Source organism: Cyrtonyx montezumae, unplaced genomic scaffold (genome assembly GCF_038088225.1).
Source record: "Cyrtonyx montezumae isolate F1298 unplaced genomic scaffold, pur_monq_1.0 scaffold_17, whole genome shotgun sequence".
In the NCBI taxonomy this organism is placed as follows: Eukaryota; Metazoa; Chordata; class Aves; order Galliformes; family Odontophoridae; genus Cyrtonyx; species Cyrtonyx montezumae.
The window spans coordinates 30,034,133-30,060,906 of NW_027071903.1; the positions used below are offsets into that span (position 1 = coordinate 30,034,133).

General features: G+C 43.9%; 1 protein-coding gene across 3 annotated transcripts in view; it reads right to left on the reverse strand.

Moving 5' to 3' along the window:
• Window positions 1-26,774, reverse strand: part of AKAP13 (A-kinase anchoring protein 13) — an 81,534-nt gene that overhangs the window by 49,159 nt on the left and 5,601 nt on the right. The window contains exon 3 of one of the 3 annotated variants that reach the window (XM_065734005.1): window positions 26,304-26,380. In XM_065734005.1, coding sequence (XP_065590077.1) covers window positions 26,304-26,380 — 77 coding nt within the window. Of the gene's footprint in view, window positions 1-7,292; window positions 7,549-26,303; window positions 26,381-26,774 lie in introns of those variants that run through there. The other 2 variants (XM_065734006.1, XM_065734007.1) reach the window with 2 other exon arrangements.

The following is a 26,774-nucleotide window of genomic DNA, read 5'->3' on the forward strand; positions in this document are numbered from 1 at the left end:
ACCTCCCTCCTCCTCTTCTCATGGGCAGGTACCGCTGTCCCAGCCAGACCTGCACCCACTGCTCAGCACTGAAAAGTCCCCTGTCAGGCCTCTGGTGTGCTTCCAGTCACCACAACACAAAGCCAGCACTCCCCCAAGACCTGTCAGCTGCTTTCTGCAGTACATATTTCTTCCTCAGGTTTTGTCCTCCTCCATACTTCTGGGATGACAAAATGGGGTTGGAAGAACCTTTGACAGGTCACTTAGTCCCTTTCTGCTGCTTCAAGTCAGGCTTGGCTACAATCTGAGAGACCTTCACGCAACACGACTGTAAAATCCTCCAGCAGAGAGAATGCCACAACCTTCCCAGCCAGCAACTCGTGCTCAGGAAGGTCAGAAAGGGGAAAAATGAGTGTCCCAGGAGAGCCAAAGGCCTCATGCTCTACCAGAGTGAGGCCTCAAGGTGAATTGAAATAATAAAAAGAATGATTTCTTATTTTCCAAGTGACAAAGATGTTTAGCTTTAAGTGTCACATGGACAGTGGGTCCCCTTTCTGATTGTGTCAGTGGAAGAACCAGCAAGGCTCGAGGGTATCTAACCTCAGCAATTAAACTTCACTACAGAGTTTATATGTATTTTTCAGTCTTAGAAGAGCTATAAAGTCAGTAAGTATCAGATTAATATTCTTTTCTTTTGAGCCTAAGCAGAATCTACTTTGGAGCACATCTATTTAATTAAAGGCAAATCTAGACACTGAGTCTGAACACACACAGGAGAATAAATGCAAATTTGCTCAAGTTCACACAAATGAAGGAATGATCCATCTCGATATAAAATCAAATTCTGCCTCCTTCTGACTGGTTTGCACGTAACTCTTCCCTGTGCACACTGAGTCTGATTTTTCTTACTCTTAAACCAGTGTAGCTCCATCAAATTAATGGCAACTACTCTTGGTTTATATTATTATCTACTATGGGAGAATGATAACAAAGTACCCTGTTCAATAATCATCAGAAAGCAAGCAAAGAATTAGAAGATTCAAGACTGCTTGTAAGCAGTTGACTGATGATAGAACAAATTAAATTAGGCTGAATTAATGTTATATTTTTCCTTTAATAGAACCAGTTGAGTCATTCCCTGAAAATGCATTATAGACATTGGCATTTTTTCAAAAAAGATTTGAATATTTTTCCCATTACCCAGCCAGCTCTATTCTTTGCCAAGTATTGAAAATGTCTGCTTTTTTTTTTTTTCTCTCTCAAAAAAACAGTAATGAGAAAGTAACACCGAAGTTTAAGGTGCCCTTTCAAATGTACCTGATTATGAAGTATTGCGAAGAATCTATCTCAGCAGCCCTAATTCAGGAATAATAATAATCCATAACAGAAACAAAGGAAACCACTACTATACATAAGTGTTCTCTATGCCAAAAAGAGACCAGACAGGATTTGAGGGAGGTTTACTGCAGCTCTCAGGAAACTGGGTGGTCCACAGATACTGAAAACACAAAACCCATCATACACTGCAGTACACTGAGTACTGCATTCCCTCTTCAACAGCTGAACTGAGGGTACAGACAGTGCGAGTTGCAGGGAAAATGCCATCATAAAAGCACCTGAACACCAGGGTGGGGGAATGTGCTAGTATGAAATAATCAGAAATGAGGTTGCTTTGGGATTTTGCAGACACATGTACATCATATGTAACAAAACTATTCCTCCTCTCTTCCCTTAGCCCTTAATCTGCCGAGAGGAGCTTGACAACAGGACCTCAGGCTGACAGCCACAGAAGACAATAAGAAAATCCCTTGCTTTCTGCTGTGCCCATACTGATTATAGCCCATTGCTGCTGGGCATCCCACATCGGCGTGCCAGGAGAGGAGAGGATGCGGTGATCAGATGGCAGAAGGCAATATGAAACAGTCCCTGGGAACAGAGCTTCAATATGCAGCATTGAAAGCGTGCCAGGCGAGAACCAGCTATTTTTCCATGCCGAAGCTTGACTGTGTTTATCTGCAGTTCAGACGCTGAATGAATCATGGGAGCATGTCCCCAGGCACCAAAATGTGTATCCCAGGGGATTTTGTTTGCCTGTGAAACGCTAGCAGACGCAGTGTCCAAAGAGAGCTCCAGGACAGCAGCTGGGGCTGCAGGCAGCACAGTTGGGCTGTTCATTCTGGGCACACACGCCTGTATTTCCTGAATCTCAGAGCCATTTTCCTGCAGACGTTTCATCTGAAACTCCAAGTGACTTAGTACAGAAGCCTCTTAGCATAAGAAAAGGACAGCACTAGACAATCTGCGAGCCAAACAGGCTCCATCATGTGGGAGCGATTAGTGACCCTATTCCCTCCACTTCCTATTCAGCATCTCCCCCCGGCTCTTCCTTCCTTTTCCCCCAGCTCACCCATCTGTCTGGGGGAGTTTTCTAACCCTTTCCAGCCCTCTCCGACTCTGCCCACCAAAACCAGAATCTGTACCTCCTCCTCAGATGACACTTCAAAGTTGCCTCTTCTGCTGTGCTGGTTTTTGGGGCCCAGCTGTCATGCCCTTCACAGTGTCCTACAAGGGACTGTCCCATATGAGAGCTTCCTTTCCAAGGCAGGCACTGGAGCTTCCCAAACCTGCCAGGCCTTCCTGTAACTCAGATTTAGATGGAGTGATAACCACAGAAAAGCCTCCCCCTGGTTTCATGTACACTCTTCTGACAGTACTTCAATTTCATGAGATTGGGAACACGCTGACTTCTCAGGAAATCCACTATTCTAGAAGTTTGCACTTGTCACCATCACAGTTATCAGTATAAACCAACACCAAGCATCTCCGAGCAGAAGGAACAATGTGATTTTAACTTTCATTTCCTAGCAAATGTCTGGAGATTCATCTTCCTTTGACACTGTTTTAACTTTGTCCTGATTTTACAAGTTTCCATTTCTCTCTTTTTTTCTTTCTTTTTTTTTCCCAGCTTCCAACCTAGCACAAGGGGAATATATTTTATAGAGTAATCTGAGTTTGCTTAGTGCATCATTAAGTACTTATGTACTGCACTGAGCAGAACAGACACTAGGAAAGGTGTGAAATACCTACAGAAGAATTAAAGAAGAAAAAAAAAAACTTATTTCTTTAATTGCAATTATAACTATTTTTTTTTCCATAATCAGGAATGATACAATGATTTTCAAAAGCTTTAATGCAAATCTAAACTCTTCTTTAGGAACTACTGCTCCTGTTGGATATTCCTTCCAGTGTTTCTTCTAACTTCACAGTTTCATTGGTAACAGAATAATCTTTTTTTTTTTTTTCAGAATAATCTGGAAGATTTTACAATGCAGCTGAAGGACACAGAGGCCATCCTCCAGTGTGTCTCAAAAAGGACAGAGTGACAACACTAGCAGTTCCAGAAGGAGCTCTGTTATCTATTTATCATCTAATGCAGTCAGTATGCTACATCAAACCTTCTGCCTCTACAGAATGCCAGCATTGGTGCCCCCCTCTGAGGACAGCAATTTTCCAGGGAGGTTCAACACGTCCATTCTCACAGCAACAAGCTGAAAAGAACCACACTAAAGGAAGAGGCTCCTACAACCACAGGACATATTAAATGGCTAAATAAATTAGCACTTTGTGGTGCGAGAGCAATGCTGAATTCCTAGAGTACACTTTTCTTCCTGGCAATGTCCCAAATGGGAAAGTGAGCATCTTGCCCAAGAACATTTTCCGCCCTTGGCACTGGGGGATCTTCCGCCAGTAGAAGAATTAGAGCCTTGTTAATAACAAGCTTTAATTAAGCTTTGAATACAAGAACAATGGCTTTACATAAAAATAACAACTCTTGACTAAAATGAGAGCACAATTAACCCTGGGCACGTAAATGCTTGTGTGAAAACCCATCCATTTCATTTAATCTGTCCTCCATGTTCTAATTCAACACGAGGCATGAGCAGATAAAGTTTCTTGCATTATAATAAAACCTCCCCCTCCTATTGAACCTTCAGGAACGAAATTACTGGGGGTAGATACTGTTTTTAGGGTTAAAGTTCAGATTTGCTTTACATCCATAAAGTTCAATGACAAAGGACAGTGCTTCCCACAGTCTCACACCCCAAAGCAGGGAAGAACATGGTGCAGCTCAGTGTGATCTGAAGGGAAGATAAATGAAAACTTTTTTTCCCTACTCAGGAAGATAACTTACACGTTCTGCTTACCATTAACAGTCTGAGCATTCATCTACAGAGGTAGGCAGAATCAATGAAAAACTGGGAAGACAAAAAAAAACAACCCACATTTCCAGTTCTGACTGCTCAGTCTCCCATTCTCAAAGCAAGCCTAATTCTTGTTTTCTAACTGCAAAGAACAGCCTGGTCCCCCACACTTGGACACTTCTCTAAGTGCATGTACTTGCAAGACTCCAGCTCTGGGGCTATCTGTATCCTGTCCCCAGACGGCTCTATTTGTGGTGGCAGGCACAGCATGGGATACAGCTGCCAACTCACACACGGGCCCATTGAGACTTCCCATTTAGGGCCTAAGAATAACATAGTGCAAACTCCTGCCTGGAGCTGACTGGGGCACAATGAATCGCTCAGCAAGCAGATATCCCACCTGACCCACACCTTCTTCATCTGCTACGGTGCGATCTCAGAAGGAATGATGATGACAAATTTTTATGCCATTTCTGCATCAACTAGGGTTTCCTGCACAGCAGCCAACTGCTACGGTCAATAACCAAGAACATCATGTTTGCATTGCTCCAGCAGCAAAAAGAGCTACAGTAAAGATGAAATTCTACCCCCAGCAACAAGCTAAGACATGGATTTACCCACTGCTTCTTGCATTCATGTGTGGGGAGGAAGAGGATCACATCTTCAAGCAAAAAATAACTGTGTGCATCAGCCCTCAAAATTGCTGAGGTTTTATTTTGTAACTTTACAAACCACTTCTTCAGGCACAATCTAAACATGGAAAATCTTAGCCCCAACATAGCAATCCTTCAGAAGGCACATGCATTGCAAAATAGTTGGTAGCATCCAAAATTCTTTTGCAACTTTATCAGGCTGGACGGGGCTCTGAGCACCTGATCAGCTCTATGTGTCCCTATTTACCTCAGGGGAGTTGGACCACATGGCCTTCAAGGGTCTCTTCCAGCTCCAATGATTCTGTGACTCTGTGGTCCTATGGAAATACCATCTATAAACATATAGCAGCCAAAAGGACAAAAGACACTTTGTTCACAACTTGTTCCAGTTGCCTTCCCCACCAGCTGTTTTTCTTCCCTGTGCCATGATTACTGAGTTCCCCATCTTAAAATGAGGGAAAGAACGTATTCACCTACCATCCAAAGAAAAGACAGCTTGCACAAGTTGCTCAGTAGGCCAAACTGAAAGCTGCTAGGTGCTTAGCAGGTATCTTGTCACAATTTCATTCCAATCCAACCCCATTAATGGAGACTCCCTCTAGTTTTGCTGTAAGGATATTTATCTGCTATTCAGTGTTTGGCACTTAAGAAAAGCCTACACACTGAAATATGGTGACCTAGATAAGTATTTTAATTAAAAACAAAACCAACCAAAGAAAAAAGAACCAACCCCCAAACAGCCTCCTCGTTAAGGGTCTGATCCAGCTCCCATTAACGTCAAGAGATGATCTGCCACTGACGCAGTCTAAAGCTGGCTTAGATCCTGGATCATCAAAATTGAATTTAATCTACTGGTTATGCTATAGAAACCAGCTAAAACATAAGAGTGACTAAACAACAAGATTAAGCTGCTTGTAATGTAGCTGTCACTAGCACCCTCTATTTTAAACATTTGCACTATTTACAGCCGACGTTCAGAGCGGCAGTGCGTGCACACATGCACACATGTATGGACACTGAGTCACTTGCAGGAACAGACAGCATAACCCACAGTTTTGAAACTCAATTAGGAAAATACTAGTGGGAACTAACAAGAGCCATACTTTGTTATAAACTCTAAGCTCTGCTGAACAAAAACTAATTTAGGGAACTAATGACATCAGAAGTACTGAAGTCAGATAATTACAGCGAATTACATTTCAACCAAGGCATCCAGATATTCTTTATAAAGGAAAAGATGGTCTTTTTTATATTTCTCAGGGGTACCTCTTTTCTCAAGTATCATTAAGCAGTGACTTGCCACGAGTAGGACGCATACAGCATGCCTACAACTTCTAATGACTCATAAGGTTTATCTAGAGATTGAATCCCATGGGATTCAAACAATTAAGATAAAGGTTCAAATATTACTCAACAAGATCAAGTTGGTACAGAAATAAAGTTGTAGTTATTTCTGCTTGGTGTCACCAAAAAAAACAAAACACCAAAGGACCCACTCAACTGAAGTTTAAAAATATCATTTATTCCTCACCAACGCTAACTGACCTCACAAGTGCTAGGTCCATTCTAGTGCACATAAATTAGAACCAGGACCGCTGAAAATCAAAACATTTAACTCTTCAGTCCCTGTACCAGCCCTTAAAATGGCATGAAGCAATACCCATAAAAAGAAAGCCCCACAGTGGTGCAGAAACCCACTGCCTCTGCTAATAAAAGGAAAGAGAGAGAGGAGAGGGGCGAAAGAAATGCTCGTTCAGGAGTTAAGATATCTGAGGCAAGCTATGTTTTGCAGTCCCTCTGGCTGCTTTCCGATTTCCATCCACTTTGCCAGGAAACTGCTGAAGCTCCAGAAAGCTGTTAGGGAGAGGACATTCCCAGACTGCCACTGTGCCATTTGGTGGAGTGCTTGCTAATTTTAGATTAGAGGAGGAACGCTGGGACAATTAGCCAAGAGACGCTCCTGGCTCTTGTTCTGACCAATCTTCTGACAAAATTCACACCCAAACAATTAGAACAGCAACAACTTTCAAATATAAACCAATAAACAGAGACGAGGGAGGGTCCACTATGCCTTTTTCAGCAGGATATATCTTTGAGAAAGGGGGGGCGGGGGTGACGGGACACATTTCACTCCAAAAATGAACACTGGAAATGAAAATCCTTGACTGACCGGCACAGAAAAACCACCTGCAACTTGTGAAGTTTGCAAAATACAACGGGAGTGTTCAAGGGCAGAGAGGACAGGGGTACAGGGAAGGATGGCCAGAAGGGTTCTCTGGAAGAGTGGCTGCGTGCTACCATGGATAATTCCAAGATAACAGCAAACCACTTCATGCCAAGCATCACCACTGCAACCCATCCACATGCTGAAGGGTGCAAGCTCCTCCACCTGAACCCCCTCCCTGCAGCACCCGAGAGGAGGAAGGAGCAGGAGAAGCAATGTAAACAACCACTATACCTTTAACAACACCACATCTACAGTCCTGTCCACCTTGGAGATGTCACACAGGCTGTACCGCCTCTTGTGCCGTTCGTACATTTTGTCCTCAGGGCTGTGAGCAGAGGCAAAGCGTGGGGAGCAGAGCCCACCATGAACCCCGGAGTGCCTGCGGTGCTCCTGGCCACACGCACGCGTGCTCGGAGGAGTCCCCACTGCTCCAAGCCTCTCAACAGGAAAAAGAAAATCCCAGAGCTGCGACCGGTTGATAAAGTCTTCTTGGAACAGATTTGCTTATACAAACACAGGAACTTATAGAAAACAGAAGGTATATCGAGAGAGCTTTTTACATACGATTGTTATTTCTTCTGTAGCCGCTAAGAATGGTATCAGCCTTCCTGTTAAATGAATAATAAAGAAGTTTTCCAGACAACTTTGGTATCCGAAAAGCATCAGAATGAAAATTCTGATAGAGAACAAAAGCCAGACAGATGCAACAGGAACCCCGATGCTCCGAGGGAGAAAAGCAGGAGGTAGGCTCAGCCACGACGTGTCTGATTCAGAGGGGGAAAAAAAAAAGGAAAAAAAAAAAGAGAGAAGTCGATCACTGTATCCAAAGTAAATACTGTCACCAATGTGAATTTTCTTTCAGCGCTCAAGGATGAAAGAAACGATAAAAAAAAAAAAGGTGTTTTCTTCCTTTTGAGTCAGTCCGCTGTTCACTGGGCAGGAGGGCTCCGTTTCTGCATTAAGTTTAAATTTCTAATGACAGCACGGGGCAAAAGGAAAGAAAATAATGAAATAAAGCCACTCCCTCCTGGCTTGGGCTGGGACGGCCTCACTTGCCTTTTTAGTACTGCACCACCAGCGTTCTCAGCTTTGAAAATGTATTTGCAGTTGTGGGAGCGTGATTCATCTCAGAAAGAGAGAGAAAAAAAAAAAAAAAAAAGAAGGGAGTGGAGGAAGAAAAAGCAGCAGCAGCTTTCCTTCGGCAGCTCCTTCCACCTCCCGCTTCGGGCTCTCAGTTCCATGCAAAGATGGAGAAGCAAAGGGACGTGTTTTGGGAGAGGAGAGGTTTGGGGAGGACGGCTGCGTTTCCCTGTCCCCTGGGGCCAGGTGGATGACAGACAGACAACTTCAGGCTCAGCACTTCCCCAAAACGGGAATGAAAACTTGTGATTCAATCAGTGCGCACCACCCCCCACCCAAAAAAAAAAAGAAAAAAAGGAAAAAAAAACAGAAAAAGCAGAAGATTTCAGTAACTTGCACTCAGGAAAATACAAGTTTCTCTCATTTATTCTAACTGAGAGGCACAGCTTTTTTTCTTTGAGGGAAAAAAAAAAAGGGCAAACACAGGGTTTCTCAGTTTTTCTAATGCTGGGCTAGGCAGCAAGGCTCTCTCTTCTCAATAGCTCATTCACATCAGCTGGGCCCTGCATGCACGCTGCCACATGGTTTCCTGTTTTCAAACTGCCCCCTCGCAGCCCCTCTGCTTTCCACCCCACCCTGACCTCACCAAGGAGAAAATGTTTCCATCCTTCCCTGGCTTTAGACATTCTCTCATACACCAATTCAAAAGGGAACGGGGGTGGTTTAGAAAAAAAAAATAGAAAAAGAGAGGAAGAGAGGAAGGAGGGGGTTCTGGGGCTGGATCTGAGTGCGGGGGTTTGCACTGAGCAAACCTGCTGCTTGGGTTGGGGTGAAAGCTGGAAACAGAGCGATTGTTAAACTTATGTTGCAAAGCATTAGATGCAGTGCTATCAAACCAACATTTAATTGCAGACCCCAAAAAGCCATCCTGATCAACAGCTGGCGGGCGCTCCCTGTGCAGATCAAAATGAGTCTGAAGCACTAGAATGCAAGAAAACTCTTCCAAAGGAGGCCTAAATCCAGAGGTCCCACCACAGTAAGGCTCCTCACTTTCTAGTGCTATCTGCTCTTCTAGCCATCCAAACTGAAGCCTGCTTGTGAGTTACACAGGAACTGACTCACGTACACAGCTCTTGGGTAAAATAAAGGAGAATGGGAGTTTGAAGAAATGGCAGGCATTATTTTGAGCTCTGCTGGGTGTGACACCCCCAACCTGTACAGTCAGATCATGCAACAGCCTAATTGCCCTCTGCATCCAGCAGGAAACGATGCTGGATGCTAACGATGGCCCAGCTGTGTGGCATCGTTTCCTTACTGCTCTGCAGTGCAGTGACCAGGCCCAGCACTGGGCATGGTGTGTGAGGAACTGCTGAAGCAGTGTGGGGATGCAGCAGGTCACCTCCTCCCGAAACGTGGCTCTTACCTACTCACTGCGAGGCGTCCCAGCCTGCTCTCACGAGGCTGCAGGCTCACCCTCACAACCCAAAGCTTCATCTCCCCAGCCCACAGTCAACTGGGAGGATCTCCTCTTAGGGCTCCCCTACTCCAATATCCCCAGCACGAGCTCAGCCAATGACTCTGTACTTCCCAGTAACAAACAAAGCTTCTGCTTTCAGTATTAGGACACATACAAAATGTGGTAGTGCTTTGGGGACTTTCTGGAGTCACCGGTTTTCTCTACAAGTAATGAATCCCAGCAATCACGTGCCCATCAAGATGAGGAATCAGAAATGACTGTGACAGCATTCCAGCCCCTCAGACACTACCATAAAAGGCTGGGATTTCCTCAAATCTAAATTTACAAGACAGGAACATATAAACAAAGCGTGTGAATTCAGGTCAGGTAAAGGAATCTGCAGCAGTCACCCTGCCTTAATGATGCTCTACTGTTTGTTATGTAGCACCCATATATTTTTTAACCAATACAGCAGCTTAACTTTGTTTTCACATCACTCTATTGATAGCTGCTGGCATGTAAGGCTTCTCATCCACTGGACAAGAAAGATTCACCCAAGGGACAACTCCAGAGCTCTGTGCTTCACTTAATGCACTTTACCTCTGATCATAGGGCCTCTCTGACAACTGCAGCCACAACTTTTGTGGCTGCACACACACTCATCCTTCTCAAAGGTAAGGAGAAGTGAGAAACATCTCTAGCCAAAGGAGGTGGGGAGATGCACTGGGCGATGTGCAACCTTCATAGCAGGAAGCCAAGAAGAGGAGGACAGTTTTCCTAAGCTAGACAGGAGCATCATTTCAGCATGGCTGAAAGCCACAAGTAACCCAGTGCATGCTGCCATAGGGCTGCAGGGAGCAGAAACAGCTGGCAAGAGCTGGCCAGGTGACTGCCAGGACTCATGTCTGTGCCCTGCCTGTGACTCAGGAAGACCTGCCATCCTCCACAGGGACCACGCTTTGATCTGGCGAGGATCAAGAAGCTAATGACAAATGATCCACTTGGATGCTCTATGCTTTCAGCCACAAAGTGAAATGATGAACAAAATAACAAATAAACCTGTAAGAAAAATCCTCATCTCTCTTCTCAACTTTAAGCTTCCAAATCCTTAATTTGTTCCAAGAGTTTTTTTCTGTGGTTATGTTCCTGACTCACAGCCAAGATCAGGAGGCCAGTGACGACTGCAAGCACCCGAACTCCATCTCATCTTAATTTCCACCCATCTTAATTTGACAGCTGGAGGGAGGAAAAGAAAAAAAAAAGAAAAGCACAAAAAAAACCCACACCATAATATAAACAAACAACAGATAATGGGCCAGACATACTCCCACTTGGGAGACCATCACTCCCTTCCCATGTTAGGTGGGGCTTTTGATGCAGGGTAGGAATCCTGCCCTGCACACAGCCCTATGGACACTCAGGCACGCAGAGGAGATGCAGGACGCAGGCTGAGCCCAGATGGAGCACAGCAAAGGCTTCCAGCCCCTTTTTTCCATCTGTTTAAAGCAATCCTCTTGAATGCCATATGCACATTTACACATAATGCAGCATTCAGGCTCAGAGACACAATGCACAAGAGAATCAGAGGATAAAAATTAAATGAAAACAACTCCATCAAGGAAATTATTCTATCTTCTGCTCTCCCTTCCTGCAAGTTACTCAAAGTGGAGAGGAGACGCACGCAGCCCGGGCCATGGGCTGCTGATGCGACACTTCTGGGCTGCTTATTGAAACCATCTGGAAGCACTGAGCTGCTCGGTGCAGACAGGAGTTTGAAACTATCCAATCGTTTCATATCCAAACCAAAGTCCAGTGCTGTGAATTTCAAGGGAAGGAAAAAAAGCAAAAAAAAAAACCAAAAAACAAAAAAAAAGGGCAAGCGCTCAATTGCACCATATGATCTGTAACTCATCCAGAGAAAACTTCTCCTCCTCTCCCCACTAACAGATCTCTTAATGACAAGGAAATCATGGTTATTCTAAAACAGACAGCACTATTGTTATCTGATTCAAATTACGTTTGTCATATAGTTATGAAACACTGAAAATGATGCAATCTGCAGAAATACTGAGGCGCGTTAACATTTTAAACCACGGCTCTGATAGGAACTAACAGAGCTGCACATGAAAGGGAAAAATTCTCCCTCTTAAGCAAGTCAAAAGCCACTTCTGGGCACTACATACAGGAGATAATAAATTTGTCAGACAGCAAAAGAGAATAATTACAAATCAAATTGCTCTTTTCTTACAAGAAATGAGCTTTTTGGAAAGTGGTTTAAAAATCCTATGCTTCTGGCCCTTGCCAGGAGAGACAAAACAACCTCCTTTTTTTTTTTTTTTTTTTTTTTTTCCCCAGAAACTAAATAAGGCAAAGGAAATCTGTGCTCTAATACTGCAAAAGCCTGTAAGGGGAGTGTGTCCAATCTGGATGGGAAGGCATATCCAGGGTGTCTGCTTGGTCAGCCCCGCTGAGCACAAAGCCAGATTGGAGGCAAGGAGGCAGGGGCTGAGCACCAGCAGGTACCCATGCTGCACACCTTGGTAAAGATTAAGTTAAAGAATGCATTTCTCATTCCTGCAAGAGGACTGCAGGACACTGAAGGGGGTTCAGATTGAGCTGTCCCAGCCCAGCCTGTCCACCTGCATCTCCACAGTGGTATTTTGGTCTAGGGCATACACTTGTGGATGTGGTGAGACCCACCTGTGCCCAGCTGAGCAGCATCCTCTTCAGTGGGAAGCCCCAAAAGGATAGCTGTCACACTAAATACCCCTATGAATCCAAAAGAGAGGCCACAGGGAGAGGAGTGAGGATGGTCCCCCACAGCCTCTCACATGGATCCCATCCATGGCAAGCACTGTGCTGCTGCAGCCCAATCTAATCCTTGGAGCAAATCTTCTGCAACACCAAAACAAATTTGAGTCTTCTGCCCAGGCAGCCCTGACTCTCCTATTTCTCCATTCAAATCATTTGGATCTTCACAGTAAGGTCTGGAGAAGGACATCTCCTTGTGGAGCTACCCTGTACATCAAGAGACACGAGTGAGCTGAATCCTGCATCCCAACAAAGCCTTGTACAGCTGCAGCCTGTGTTCCAGCTCAGAGACATCGCTGTCTAACAAACAGAGCCACAAAGAAGGAATGAGGAGGACTTGGAAAGCTGTCAGACATATGGATACACAGAGCACGTGGTTTCAGAAAAAACAAAAACACCTTGAGAGACCTTCAGCCATTTCCTGACCTTCACTTTTCTAACATTTCTCAGAGGCTTGGTGTACATTTCTCAGGAATTTCTATTGTGCAAATAACCTTCAGAAAAATGCCGAGGCTTTTGTCTGCCACGGAGCATGCCTGAACATCCTTTCAGAGGAAGCAAACTGCCCATCTTATTGCTCCCAAATGGTTACAGGAGAAACACATCCCACACACGAGATTAGCAACCTCTCAGCTGATCCTACATCAGTCTGCAACACACAGTTCTGTCTCTACCAAAAATAACTGCAAATGGAGATGGCTGGCTGGCTGAAGTGCTGTGGGACTTGGACAATGTCAGATGGTGTTAGCTCAGCTTCAATTTCACTTCATGTTTTTCGTATTTAATGTGCAAATCCTATGTTCTCACAATGAGAAATTGTCTTTGCTGCCATCCTAGCAGCCCAGCTCGTGGCCCACCATTGCCAAACTCTCTCCAGAATGAGAATGTGTGGCTAGGAGACTCAGGCCTTGAAACACTTACTGAAAGGGAGCTGAAAGAAAACAAGTAAGGGAAGACAGTGAAAACAGGATTTGATCCCCACACTGACCATTTTAGTAGCTCTGGGTGCAGTGCATGTTCTGGGGATCCCCAGCCCCTGGGATCTGGAAATGTAACGGTGTAAATAAACAGATTTTAGTGAATTGTATTTATAGGAGTTTTCAAGCTATTGTAAGCATTACATGAGTCACTTGAAATTTGTTCGAATAATGTTCCCCAAATATTTGAAGGGCTGTGACACCCAAGCAAGCAATGCCCATTAGGTCATCCTATAGGAGAGTTTATTTGTCTCAATAGCAGCAAAGATGAGGATATTTCAGAACCTATAAAGCTGACAATATGAAAAGCAATTTTTCAGTTGTATACCATGAATAATAAAGAAAGCATATTCTGACATCCCTGAGATAAACCTTTAAAGCAGATAAGAACTTACACACACAAAAAATAAAAAATAAAAAAATAAAAAACGATGTCCCTTTATATCATAATAATACATTGCACAAGGAGTAAAGCCTTGCAGTGGAAGGTTAGGATAAGGTTTGTGCAGGAAAGCACACCGCCTTGCACAGTGTAGAAAACATTATCCTCCCAAATAAAAGCTCAGTACTCACTGCTGCAGGCATGGCACAGGGGCAGGCAGCACTGAGCCTCACCCTAATGAGCCCGGGTCAAGGATGGGCCTGGGGGATGCTTCTATCAAAAGAGCTAAAAACAGGGACAGGATAGCAGATTGCATAGATGAATTGGCGGATAAAGCCCAAAAAGAGTGACGTAGTGTCACGGAGTAAAATTAACAGACAATATAGAAGTGACACATCTTTAGCTGAGGAAATTATTCAAGTTTTACCATTCTTTCATGCCTCCACTGTAATCCAATTGAAAAGCAGAGAAGGTCATTCAAATGAATGAATCATGCCAGAAAATGATTCAGCTTCCCTCCTTTTTTCTTTTTTCCTTTTAATTGAAGTCACTGGGATTCAGTCACCCTAGGAAGCCCACACGACCCCTGTACTGTCCTGGCTGGGCACTCTATCAAAAAGGAAAAAGTTATCTCTTCTTACATCTTGTAACTCGACAATCTGCAATCTGGAAGGGAAAGCAGAACTTGATGTAAAGGCACCCACCATATTTCCAGGTCAATTTTTCACTTGGCTGCTGCTGCAGGCAGAGGCTATAGAGGACACTGTGGGATTTGTTTTGCCCTTCCAGTTTTTCTGTTTGCTTTGTGGGAAGGAAGAGTTCAGATCTGACGGGTAAGAGAGATGCTCTGCCTGAAGCCAGGACCCTCTCTCCCCAGCAATAACAGACACACCACCACACCCTCCAACCTGTTTACATCCAACAATATTTTCATACCCTCTCCCCATGCATTTGGAAACTTGAAACAAAATCCAACACTAGAGGTTGAAAAGAGGCATTTGGGTTCCAACTCCTGCCTGGGAGGTCTGCTTTAGGACCATGGCAGAATTAATTTGCTTGCTGTTTCATCCATTTCCCTGGAAATCCTCTGTAAAAATATTAAACAAACATGTATTTATAGCACAAAAGCCCAGGAAAAGAATGTTAACCCAATGAAAGAAACCTGTTTTACTAATTTTTACCCTACTTTTATCTCTCTGGTCTGAAGATGGCTATACAAGCACAAGGATACACTGGGTCAACAAACAAAAGCCTGCTCTGCTCTGTTCAGACACTGCTATAAGCACTGCTACACCCTGCATGTGCTCCTCAGTAACCCCATTTTAGAAAGTAAATTTCAGAACATCAAACATAGTTCTAATTATCAGCTAGGTATGCTGAAACCTAAGCATTAGTATGGAATGTTCTCAGCTGGTAACATCATTCACAAAAAAATGCTATAATATTTATTTCTTGTGTTTTAAACTAACATACACTACATCTCTTCTATCTGCTTTTCAAAGATGCCTTTGCAGGAATGTTTGTTGTTACAGGTATAATTCCTAAGTGGAATAATGGATCCAAAACCCTAAACCTAATCCATAAACCTAATCCAGTGATAAGTGGGGACAAAAATGTCAAACAACAGCATTCCATGTATCTGGATGTCCTAGTGCCTGGCTACCTCAGGAGCTGCAAAGGTTGTGGTGCTGCAAATAACAGGGCAGAATGCTCTGGAATAAAAGAGATCACCTCAAACTCCTCCCATTGAATGCAAGGAAGGGGTTGGGTTTGTTTTCTTCGGAAAAAAAGGGGGAGATGTCCCACAGTTGTCGGCAGGCTAAAATCCAAAGCGTTTACAGGACTCAGAAGCAAGAATGCTTGCAGATAATCAGGTGATGCCCATCCAGTCGATGCAAACTAGTAATGATAAAATAGGATGAGGGCACATTATACAGCACTGTTCTGTACAGAAAATATCCTTTCTAACACAAAAAGGTTAAGTAACCTTAACGAGAAGCTCCTCCTACCCCGAGTTAGAATTGCTGACTTCTCAGCGAGTCATTTCGGCCATTAAGGAGCATTAATCTCTGCTGTTTCTGAAGTTAGCCTTCAGGAGAAAAAAAAAGGCAACTTCAAAACATGCAAAATTAATGAAAGCCATATGTGGGATACTGTCATTATTCCATGTTTATAAGAGGATCATGTTTTGTTAAATGGGCTTATTTAATGCAGACGCATAAGAAAAAATACCAAGAAAAAGATCTGAGCGCTACTGAAAGAAAAATATTTTCTTTTGTTAACCCAGGCAGCCAGTAACAAGCAAAACGACACAACTTAAACTAGAAGATGTATATATCTTCATGTAGCTCTGTTTACAGCTTCACCGACAGCTTACAAAGTTCTCATAAGTAGAGAAAATTCTTCTAAATGCATTTTACCCTTTTGACCTTTTCCACCCTGTCCTGTATTTTGAGCTGTGACAACCTAAAAATCAATAGCTCATAGAAACATCTGTCAGTACAGGCAAACGATTCAGACTTTCTCGAGAGCCGCTGTTATTTCGTGCTTTCTTTGGCTAGGTGATAAGGTAAGACTGGAAGAAAATGAGCTGGGCTCCTTCCATGATTTCTGTCTGTGTAATAGCTGCAGTCAGTGCCCTGTTCTCCTTCTCCTCTCTGGGAGGTCAGGGAAAAATAGTCACAGTGCCTCCAAGTTAGAAGGATGATCGGGTCTGGTCCTGGTCACCATCCTCGGATGAAGAAACACAGCTCTCAGACACACATTATCTCACTCATATACCTAAGGATAGTTCTGACACCTCCACTGCTGTGGCTGCTTGCTGTCCTGTAGCAAGGAGCAAACCCTCACCGCAGCACGCTCTGCTGCCCGTCTCTTTGGCTGCTCCTCCATTTCCAGCAATGTTCCACAATTAACCCCAAATCTGTCCTGCCTCCCTCCTGCTCTTCCAGTATGGGATCCAGACCTCAGCCGATGTCCTCCGTAAAAGATAACACGTACTTTAAGAGCCAGTCTGCCAAAACATATTCTGTGTGCCAGACAGCACTACTTACCAGTCAGGGAACATGCAATGCTCATAAGAAGACATGCAAAGAAACAGAATGTACTTTCCTTGGGAGACTAATGCCTACCTAAAAAAAAAAGTCTAAACCAAACCAAAATATCCTATTTTTAAGCATTTAATTCAATTGCTACTCGAAACAGTATGCTTCTATATCAAATTCCGTTTTCTGGAAAGAGAAGGAAATAACTTAAAAAGCATCTAAATTGCTCTAAAAATCATTTCTTAGTGTATCGAGCACACTAAGTTTCCTACTAGAGCCAAGAAAGGCAATCTCGAGAGCACAGATTTTCCCCTTTGCTCTTTTAAAGAAGTCCTTGTTTAGCCTTACCTTCAGAACCTCATATTCTGCTGCCACACGCTCCTACATCCCAGTGGGTACTGACTGAATCGTGCCAACTCCTGCCCAAGGGGCCAGGCCAAAGGAAAGCCAGTTTAAATAACCATTGCTTTTCTACAGGAGGAAGAGCCCCAGGTTCTCGAGCAGAGGAGATATTTCAGCTTTAAAGAATTCTAGGAGCTACTCCAAAACGCAAATTTTTGTTGTCTGGTGCACTGTAAGGATTTCAAGCCCAGAAAGAAGTTATTTATTTAGTCTATATACTTGGATTTATAACAAAGACGGAGGATTCGTGTACACTGCTCTGGGTGCCTTTTGCTTCATTTACGACATAAGAAGTAAACCTCAGCTTCCTCAGAGATAGCAAACAAGTCATAAACAAGCCTTGACAAGCAAATCAAACACTCTCCCTCAAATATCTGGCTATTAACAATGAACGTTTATAGAGGTTTCTCTCAACAAAGAGCGATTAAAATCAGAGGCTGCAAAATGTCCTAAAGCCAAAGCCACTGTGAGGACGGGTCTTGGGGCATTACTGCAGTCAACTGTGGGCCCAGCAAATCAAAACCCAGGCTGCAGTTTCTTGTTCTCCAACATTCTCTTTCCTCTTCCCTTTTTAATACTATGGATCCCAGCCTTCACAGTCAAGAGCCCCTTCAGGTATCTGGAGGTGGGAATATCTGACAGTGGTGCAAGCTCTTACTCACTCAAAAGGCTCAAAAAGATGCATTAATGCTCTTTGCTTGCTCCTCTCATACACAGCCACCTCTCTCTGGTCAAACAGCTAAGAATGCACTTCCTCACTCTGTTATAATAAAAGAGCTCAGTACCTATCTTTTTTTTTCTTCTTTATTTTAAATAACTACATTGTGAAACAAAATATCAAGAAACACATCTGTTATTTCAGCAGACTTTATCAGCCATAGACGGGTGGTTCACGTCTTTGGTAAGAGTCACTGCAATCTGCCAGGTAACTTTTTGGAAGGGCTGAGAAGATTTCTAAATTCCCCAAAACAAAAGCTCAGATCGAAAGCAACACAAAAACTGCACCTCTGGACTTTGAAAATGTGTACTTTGGAAACAATAGCCCTCTCGAGCACTTCTGGGCATTCGATGCATCCAGCTGTGTCAAGAAACTAAGCAAAAGTTCAGAGTCAAGTAAGTTAGGATTATGATCTTCTCGTGATTTATGGAGGTAAGCACAGTCTCAGACAGAACAAAAACATGTCACTTGATGCTAAGCAGAGTCAGTACCAGGGCTCAGACTAATGAGTTAGGGAGGGTGAGGCTTCACGTTCCTGCTGTTATCTCACCAGCTGGCAGGCCAACGTACAGGAAGGGAGAACACGTTCGGCTGTCAATGAGGTGAGCAGATCTGGTGCCACAGTACTTGCAAAACAGTGCTGCTCCTCCCATAGCAGCACAGAAGATGCAAATGCTTCAGGACAGGGAGGCATGCTGTATTTGACAAAGGTCGCCGTGCTTCCTGCACGTGGAACGTGCCTCCACATAGCTAAGTGCATAAATAAAGTGAAACTATTATTGTTGTGACTGCAATGGTATCAGGGCATAAATCAAGGGAGAAGCATTATCTAACTAGGCTGACACAGTCACAAGCCAAGCACCGGTCCTTTTCCAGATCTGAAATAACAGCAGTGTTAACTCAGGTTAAACACGAGCTAGTAACAATCACTCCAACTTTAACTGCACAGACAGAAGAGAAAGCAAACAAGATAACCCAGAAATATTGGCCCTATCTTCTGCTCTAGTCTCTTGGGCACAGCTACTGCCTTCATTTTTACCGAGTGCATTGCTGGCACAAAGATGATGAACACAGAATGAAGGGAGGGAGTAGCTAAGTTCACCACTGCTTAAGAGAAAATAAAAAAAAATGGTGGCATCAAATATGTGCTTATATAGGTATAAATTTAATCCATAATCAAAGCAGAACAGGAAGGTTGAAGGACAAGAACTTTGCTGGCTGGAAGGTTAGTGCAAAAGAAAGCCTGGTTTAGGATTTTCTCCTGCCTTCTCAGTGTAGCTGATAAAGCTTATTTTATTAAACCATTGCAAGCTCTGCTCTGTGCTTGTTATAGCCTCCATGTTGTGGTATGTTTTTCCCAAAGGCGAAGTCCAAAATGCAGACCACAGGAGCAAAACCAACAACGCAGCGATGGCAGGTGAGTGACAGAGAGAAGAACCTCTGTCCCCAATGTCCCTCTGCTCCAGGGCCTCAACAAAAATGTTGCTACTCTGCATGCTTTTTTACAGCATCTGCATTTGAAGACATTGCCTCTTGCAACTGCAAGCACTCAACCAAAACTGGAGAGCTTTCTTCCCTTGAAGGCACTGATGGATTTGCAGCCATGTCAGTAAGGACAGCTGTGGCTGGCTATGAGCAAATGCAGATGCAGTGCCCCATTGCTGGGATTTTGTGCTCTGCCTTGCAGCTGCCTGCTCAGCCAAACCCAATCCCTTCCATGCCAGGGAAGGCCTTTCATTGCAGGTATGATATGCTTTGTTACCAGCACCTCTGTATAGACCTAAGATACTCTAATCCACTGCAACACTCATCATCTATTCTTGTTTTGCAGTCCCAAGCTGAAAACTCACTCCATCATTAATGCAATGCCAGATTTTACTGTGCTACTGCTCTGCACCAGAGTACACGCAGACCATGCTTGTAGACAAGGCAAAAAGCAGCAGGAAAGACGTCACTGACAGCCTGAAAACAGCAAAGCTGCTCAATATGAGGAAGGACACTGTGTGGAAAGACAAACATTTTGCATCACTGAAGCTTTTATTTCATCTGGTGTTTCAGCAGCAGCCTGTGACACAGTCGAGTCCTCCGGGGCCTCACAAGACGTACACATGATGCAAAGCAGTAACAGTAGACACACTGGAGGAAAAGAATTCAAGATTTCTACCTCTGCTTGAAAAGGATATAAGGGAAGACTAACCCACGTAAAAAGGGTAGGGGAAAAAAAGACTGAAAACGATAACAGAAAGGGGAATCTGTGCAACTACTGCAAGGCAAAATGCCTTTTACTTCATGTTTCCATGGAGAGAGTTTTAACAGTACTGGGTAAAATGCCAAATATGTTTTCATAACAATTCACACTGCATGAGTGGAAATACTTAAACAGAAGAAGTATTCTTTCTGATCAGCACTCTAGCTCTGAATACAATACTCTCTTATTTATTCTTTACCCTTTTCCCTTTCTTCACACCAATCTGTTCATCTGTGCTGGAAAACTAAGTAAAAAATGCCATGCCTGGATACTGGGGACTGTAATCCTTCACCTGTGTCCCTGTGAGTGCTCTCTGATCACGCTGCTGGGGTCAGTCTTCTAAGAGGGATCTTAAAGACAGGAGACAACATGCAAACATCTTGCCCATCCAAACCTCCATGTAACACAGTGTAACTCAACATTTCCTTGGCAGATCATTCACATCTGCAGTTTATCGCTCCGTAGGATATCCAGTTCTTGATGGAAAACTTCAAGCAACGGAGAGCTCATCCTTTCCTAAAGTATGTTACTTAAATAACGTTTTCATCCCTGTCATTCCTGCAGTCTCAACTTGATGAGCCTCATCTTCTAAACCCTGCATCACACCTATGGCTCTTCCATCAGAGCAAAGAGTTGGAAGGAGTCTCTTTTCCATGTGTTTGCTTCCAGTTTATAGCAGTCTTCTCTGCATCGCAGGGTGCCAACTGCAAACTTCCAAAACAGCAGCATGGAGCAGGGTAGGTATGCTGAGAAGGGGAAAAACTGAGTGATGTGATACACTAGAATACCCATTTATCATAATAATGCAGTCTACGTTTGGTCTCCCATGTTATCATTTTAATTTCCTCTATATTTAGACTAGGAATTCAGTGTGTGGTAACCATGTCTACCATACAACAGTTACACCACAAAACTTTAAGGGATTTCAAACACAAATAAGAGAATCCATGTGATACAGGAGACTGAACCATTTGAAAACAGAGTGGTATTTTCCTCCTCAAGGTACAGAACTCACTGCCAGCACTGCTTTGCCACAGTTAGACTCTTACACATCCATTATTACACGTGCCCATACACCCATGGTTGCATTAAAAAAAAAAAAAAGAATGCTCCAAAACCAGGATTTTCTCTATGGAGGAAATCCTTTAGCTCTGTGTTTTTAAAACTTGTGAAATAATGGAGATTCTGCAGTGACTGAAGGGGAAGGTGCTGGGGATGAGAAGTAACTCATAACCTCCACATGGCACATGAAGGATGCCCCTTCCTGCTTGCTGCAGGCAGCATCTTTGCATTGAGTCGCAGATTTCACACATCTGCCTTCCTGCTTCTCTCACTAACATCCACAAATCCTGTGCCTGAACTTGGAAAGGGCTGATCCGTGCTGAGGATTAGCAGAGCTCAGGACAAAAAGGAATGGAAATGGACCTCTCAGAGAAATAAAGTGGAGGACAAAATCACAGCCACAATAGTTGTATAAAAGCCTTCCCGCTGCAGGTTTCAAAGAAAAGTAAAAGTAAAGGTCATAGTAAAGGCGATCAGTAATCCCAAGCTTCTTTGAATTGCTTTTTTTCCTCTTTTTTTTTCTGACTCTGCACAACACGGGCTGTGGAAATCAACATCTTATGCAGCAGTGCAGAGAGCAGCCCACCAGAAGCAGCCCACAGCAGCAGGTGGGCTGCTCTGCAAAGCCATGAACACAGGGGTGAGCATCTGACCTAAATTCCTCCCAACCCTCTCGAGCCCTCTGGGACAGGCACAGGATGCCAGTGGGTGTGAGAAAGGGCCCTGCAGAAGGCCAGCCCAAAGCCCTGACCGATGCTTTTGTGTCACTAATGCCAGGCTTTGGGCAGGCTCCTTTCTGGCTGTTTTTTCTTTTCCCCATGTTTACTCTAGTTACAGTACATATTTACAAGGAGAGAGTTACACAAGTGATGTTGAAGAGTCAGACTAGGCCACAGCCTATTGTTAGGGCTGCGCTTTCTACCACGGCACCCTGCTTTGATTTGTTTCCAGCACTACAGCCACTCGGTCTGCAGTTCCCCACGCTGCTGGGAGCCTTCCTGTGCTGTTCTGCACAGCCTCTGGGACACAGGAGCTTACAACCATGCAGCTGTGGACTGTCGCACGGTATGGACAGACACATCAATATGGACAGACGTACACATGCACACAACTGGCTTCAGTGCACACAGCAGCAGCCACTAGAGGGGATGACCCCATACAACACCTTGCCCATGATGGTCCTCATTTCCACGCTGACACCAGGGATGAGAGATTAGACTACAGCAAGGAGAAGGCCAGAGCTCAGGATCCTTCACACTTTACGCCCATCCCTACACCTCCCACTGTGTGAGTCTGTCACCCACAAGCCCTTTGCCACCCAGCCCATCCCTTGCCCTCTTCCTACCTCCAGTGCATGCAGGTGAAGCATACAGGAACCTTGCATGAAAGAAAGGGAAAAAATTATAAAACGGCCCACAAAACCCAAGGTCCTACAAATCAAAAGCAATGAACAATGATGGACCTGGGCTCTGCCTCAACTGAAGGTCATCTGTTTCATCCGTAACCACTTCCAGAAAAGGCTTCTTATCCCCCCTAGGTGGTCCTGCAATAGTTTCATGATGACAACAGGAAGTTTTCCCAATATATCAATAATTCTGGCAAATTAGCAATCAGTAAATTAAGCTGGCATGCAAAGCTAGGACTTTAACATGTTGGAAGTCTGCTGGATTGCACAACAGTTTTCTTTTAGTTACACTGAACAAAGTGAGTTCTTTCAAGCTCTTCTCATGTTTCTCAATCTTCCTTCTGGACACTTTCCAGAACTCCTGAGTCCTCCTTGGAGCAAGGCACAGAACTGCATCTGATGGCACCGGTGAGGACTGCAAAGTGCCATGCATAAGCCACCTCCTGTGTCTTTAGGATGACAGTCCTTCAGAGAAGCCCAAAACAACATCTGTCTCTTTTACAACAGCTTCTCACTGACGGTCCATGCTTCATTTGCAGCCCTCTAAAAGTCCTGTCATTTTCTATTCATCACTCTCCAGCAATCCTGACTTAGTAAAACGAATATTTTGACTTCTTCTCTGCACACTTTGTATCTGTCTTCATCTCTTATCTGGATGCACCCTCTGGTTGCTCAAGGTCACTTTGAACTCTAACCCTGCTCTCCCCAGTGTTTGCAACCCCTCCCAACCTGATGTCATCCAAAAGTCTTATAAACACACTTCATTCTTCCAAACCGTTACTGAAATACTGCAAGCTGTCCCCAGAAAGCTGCACTATTACTGCAGCACTTGGAAGAGCAGAGAGCTGGGAGTGCAGATCAAGCTTCATGCCACACAAAGACATTTTGCAAGGATGTGTTTATCTGGTCAGCTGCAACTCCTGAAAATACAGATGTTCATTTCCAAACTAATTCACGTGGTGAAGGTAGGAAACTAAATTAAAGTCAGTAGGATCTATGTAATGAAATCTATGCAAGAGAGGACTATTCCCCAATTAATTGTGTTTTTGTGCTCTTCCAGCTACAGTTTGTCAGCCACAGGCTGGAAGAGGAACACAGACCAACCCCAAAGTGCAACACTATCCATTCTGCCACATGAAGACAAAGATTCAGCGACGAATGCATCAAAACTGATTTCTGTGAGCAGAAAACAATAATGGGGTACAGCTCATTCCACCTCGCTTTACTTTCATACCACTGCAGCCACCAGGACCCATTTCTCACTCACTTTTAATGTTGCAGCATACAAATCCAAATCAGCTTTCCCCTTAAAAGTTAAGGTTCTACACTTAAAAAGTGTACACAAAATGCTGAAGTCTGATTTTAATAGCTCTCATCAAGCTGTTGCCCAGGCCCCCAAGCTCCCTGCAAAGCAGCCCGATGAGGAGCATTGGGGTCTCACAGCACCTCCTGCTCAGTGCAAAGGGAACGTGGAAGTTTCTGGTACAGTTTCTATAGCTGAATAAATACAACCGCTGAGAAAACATTCTGGAGGTTTAAAAAACACACACTTTAAAAGCCCGTTTAAATTGGAAAAAACAGTTTTCCATTATTCCCTTCTCAATGTTTACAACCCTACAAACCATTATTTTCCTAAACAGTTTTCAGCCGCAGCTTTTCCATGACATGCACAAGCAGCTCTCTTAAGCAAAGCCTTCTGAAAAGACTGCAGGGAAAGCATGTGGATCTTATACATGTAATTCTGGAGCACTCTACTTGGCACCAAGAACCCAGACAACTCTCTGTTTTCAGAAAGCAACGCACAAGAAGGAATTTTCCCTCTTCTTTTCCATTATGTTTGATCTTCTTGTTATTCAGCCCGATTCCAATATATAAAATCTTTCACTTGTTAGATTCTGATGGCTTTTAACAGCCCGTGTGTACAAACAGCTGTCTGCACTGTGCGTTTATAAACATGATGCAAAACTCTCCCCCACCAACCAAGGGTTAATGCACTTCCCAGCAACTTGTCCCAAGTTCCTGCAAGCAGGGGGAAGGCTGCTGAATACCTGCAGCTGTAAGGAGCATTTCTATTTGCAACACGTCCAGAAAACCACTTTTACTAACCACAAAATGGCTCGGTAATGAGAAGGCAATGAGCACCTGAAAGACTTCTGGCTACAGAAGAGTCAGTGCTAAATAAAGCAGGGGCAGGACGGGGCAGGAGAAGCGTGTTTCATGCCTGCTTTCACTGCTCCACTCACTGCTCAACCTACGTGTGTGAATTAGGCTCTATTTATAAGTCTTCCACCCATTTTCTTTTTTTCCAAATGGCCTTAATATAGCGCAGTTGTTATTTTGTTTCTGTCGAACTTAGCAACAGGAAACCGTGTCAGTCCTGCAGCAAACTTTCCATTCCCCTGACACTCCCATCCCTGCACCAGAAAAGCCAGATTTCTAAAGAGGTGTTCAACGGGGCAGGAGGGGTGGGGGGGGAGGGGAAGAAAGACGACAAAAAATTCCACACACTTGTCAAACATGCAAAATGGAAGGCAAACTCTGCATTTCTTCCCTTTTAATAAGTTTCAGAGGCTTGAAATGAAATGTGGGGACTGTTCCACAATTCTAATTCGCATCTTCTAAATACATCTGAGTACCCACCAGGCATGTGAGCCTTCGTCACGGTATCTCTAATAAAGAGTCAATAAAATAACATCAGCATCTTTACCTGCACGCATCCCAGTAATGGATATCAGACACAACTTTTACCTTGTAAAGCCATTAGTTTAGTCCCTGGCTAACTTGTTGAGCAAACAGCTACAGAAATAAAGCCTTAACTTGTTAAAAACAAAATAAACCTGATTTCATTGCAAGCTTTGGCAAGACTGTGCTGCTGCCTAAAGAGCTTTACTGTGGGATGAGCAAAGTTTTTGGTGCTCCACCCTGCAATGTTAACTCATCTCTGCAGAGCTTTTTTTTTTTTTTTTTTTTCCTTTTAACAGCTTCATCATCACAGGATAACACACAAACACAGCTGCTCAGCGGCAACGTGCAAGAACACGGGCTCTGAGCAATCCAGCATTTACAAAACACTTTCCTTCAGGAACAAGAAGCTACATATGAAATGTAGAAACAAGTGCATACGCAGCTAAGAAAGGTGAGACCAAAAACCTAGCTCCTGATAAAGCAGAATGTACATTAGGGGCTTTTTAAACCAGAATCACACTCCTGTCAAGCCCAGTATTTACATTATTATCGCAAAGCAGAGGGGCCAGGGGGAACAATGAAAGAACACAACTCATTTCAGATCTCCAACACGACCTTTTCCTATGGTTTCTCCTATGTGATGAATCCGGGGCTTTCCCTCCTGTTAGTACATCTTCTCTTCAGAACATAACTCTGTCTGTACAGCACTGCCTCATCAGGAACCGTTGGGGTCAGTCTGCACTCCACAGACTGGAGCAACCTACACGTGGTTTCACCCAGAGAGAGCTAAATACACAAGAGCTAAAAAAGCCCACGCTATTTTTAAAAGGCTGAAACAAAACGTGACAACGACTGACAAAGTTCAGCCCTGCAAAGGCTGCAGAAGGAAACCAGAGCTTAGGTGACCGTCTGCAGCATTTCTTTAAGAGGTACATACAAACCAGAGGGTGACAATGCACGGATGACACTCACCGCTTCCTCCCGCGCTGCACTCTCTCTGGGATCTTTCATAAAATCCACCTCATCTTCAGTTTTCATTTCCAACTTCCCTGTGAAAACAGAGGGTTTGCACAGGCAATTTAAAACAAGCTTCTTTCAGTGCTGCTGAGATTCTTCTGTTTATTCAAACCAGTCTCAAAAAAAAAAAAAAAAAAAGAGACCAACAAAAAAAACCCAAACCCCTTCAACAAGCCCATTTCACTCCCAACATCTGGTTTCATTCCCGGCTTTGCTGCTTGTTTGTTATTGGCTTTAACAACTGTCGTGTCTGGGCTGAAGGAAACTCTGAGAAGAGCACAAGGGGAGAAGCACGCCGAGCGGTCCCGGGAGGCTCTAGGTGAGGCTGAGCACATCCGCGTGTCTTTGCCTATGTGTTCACTTGGCTCCCATCCCATCCCTCCAGTAAAAGAACTGACGTTTTGTGCTGTTCTTCTTCCTACCATT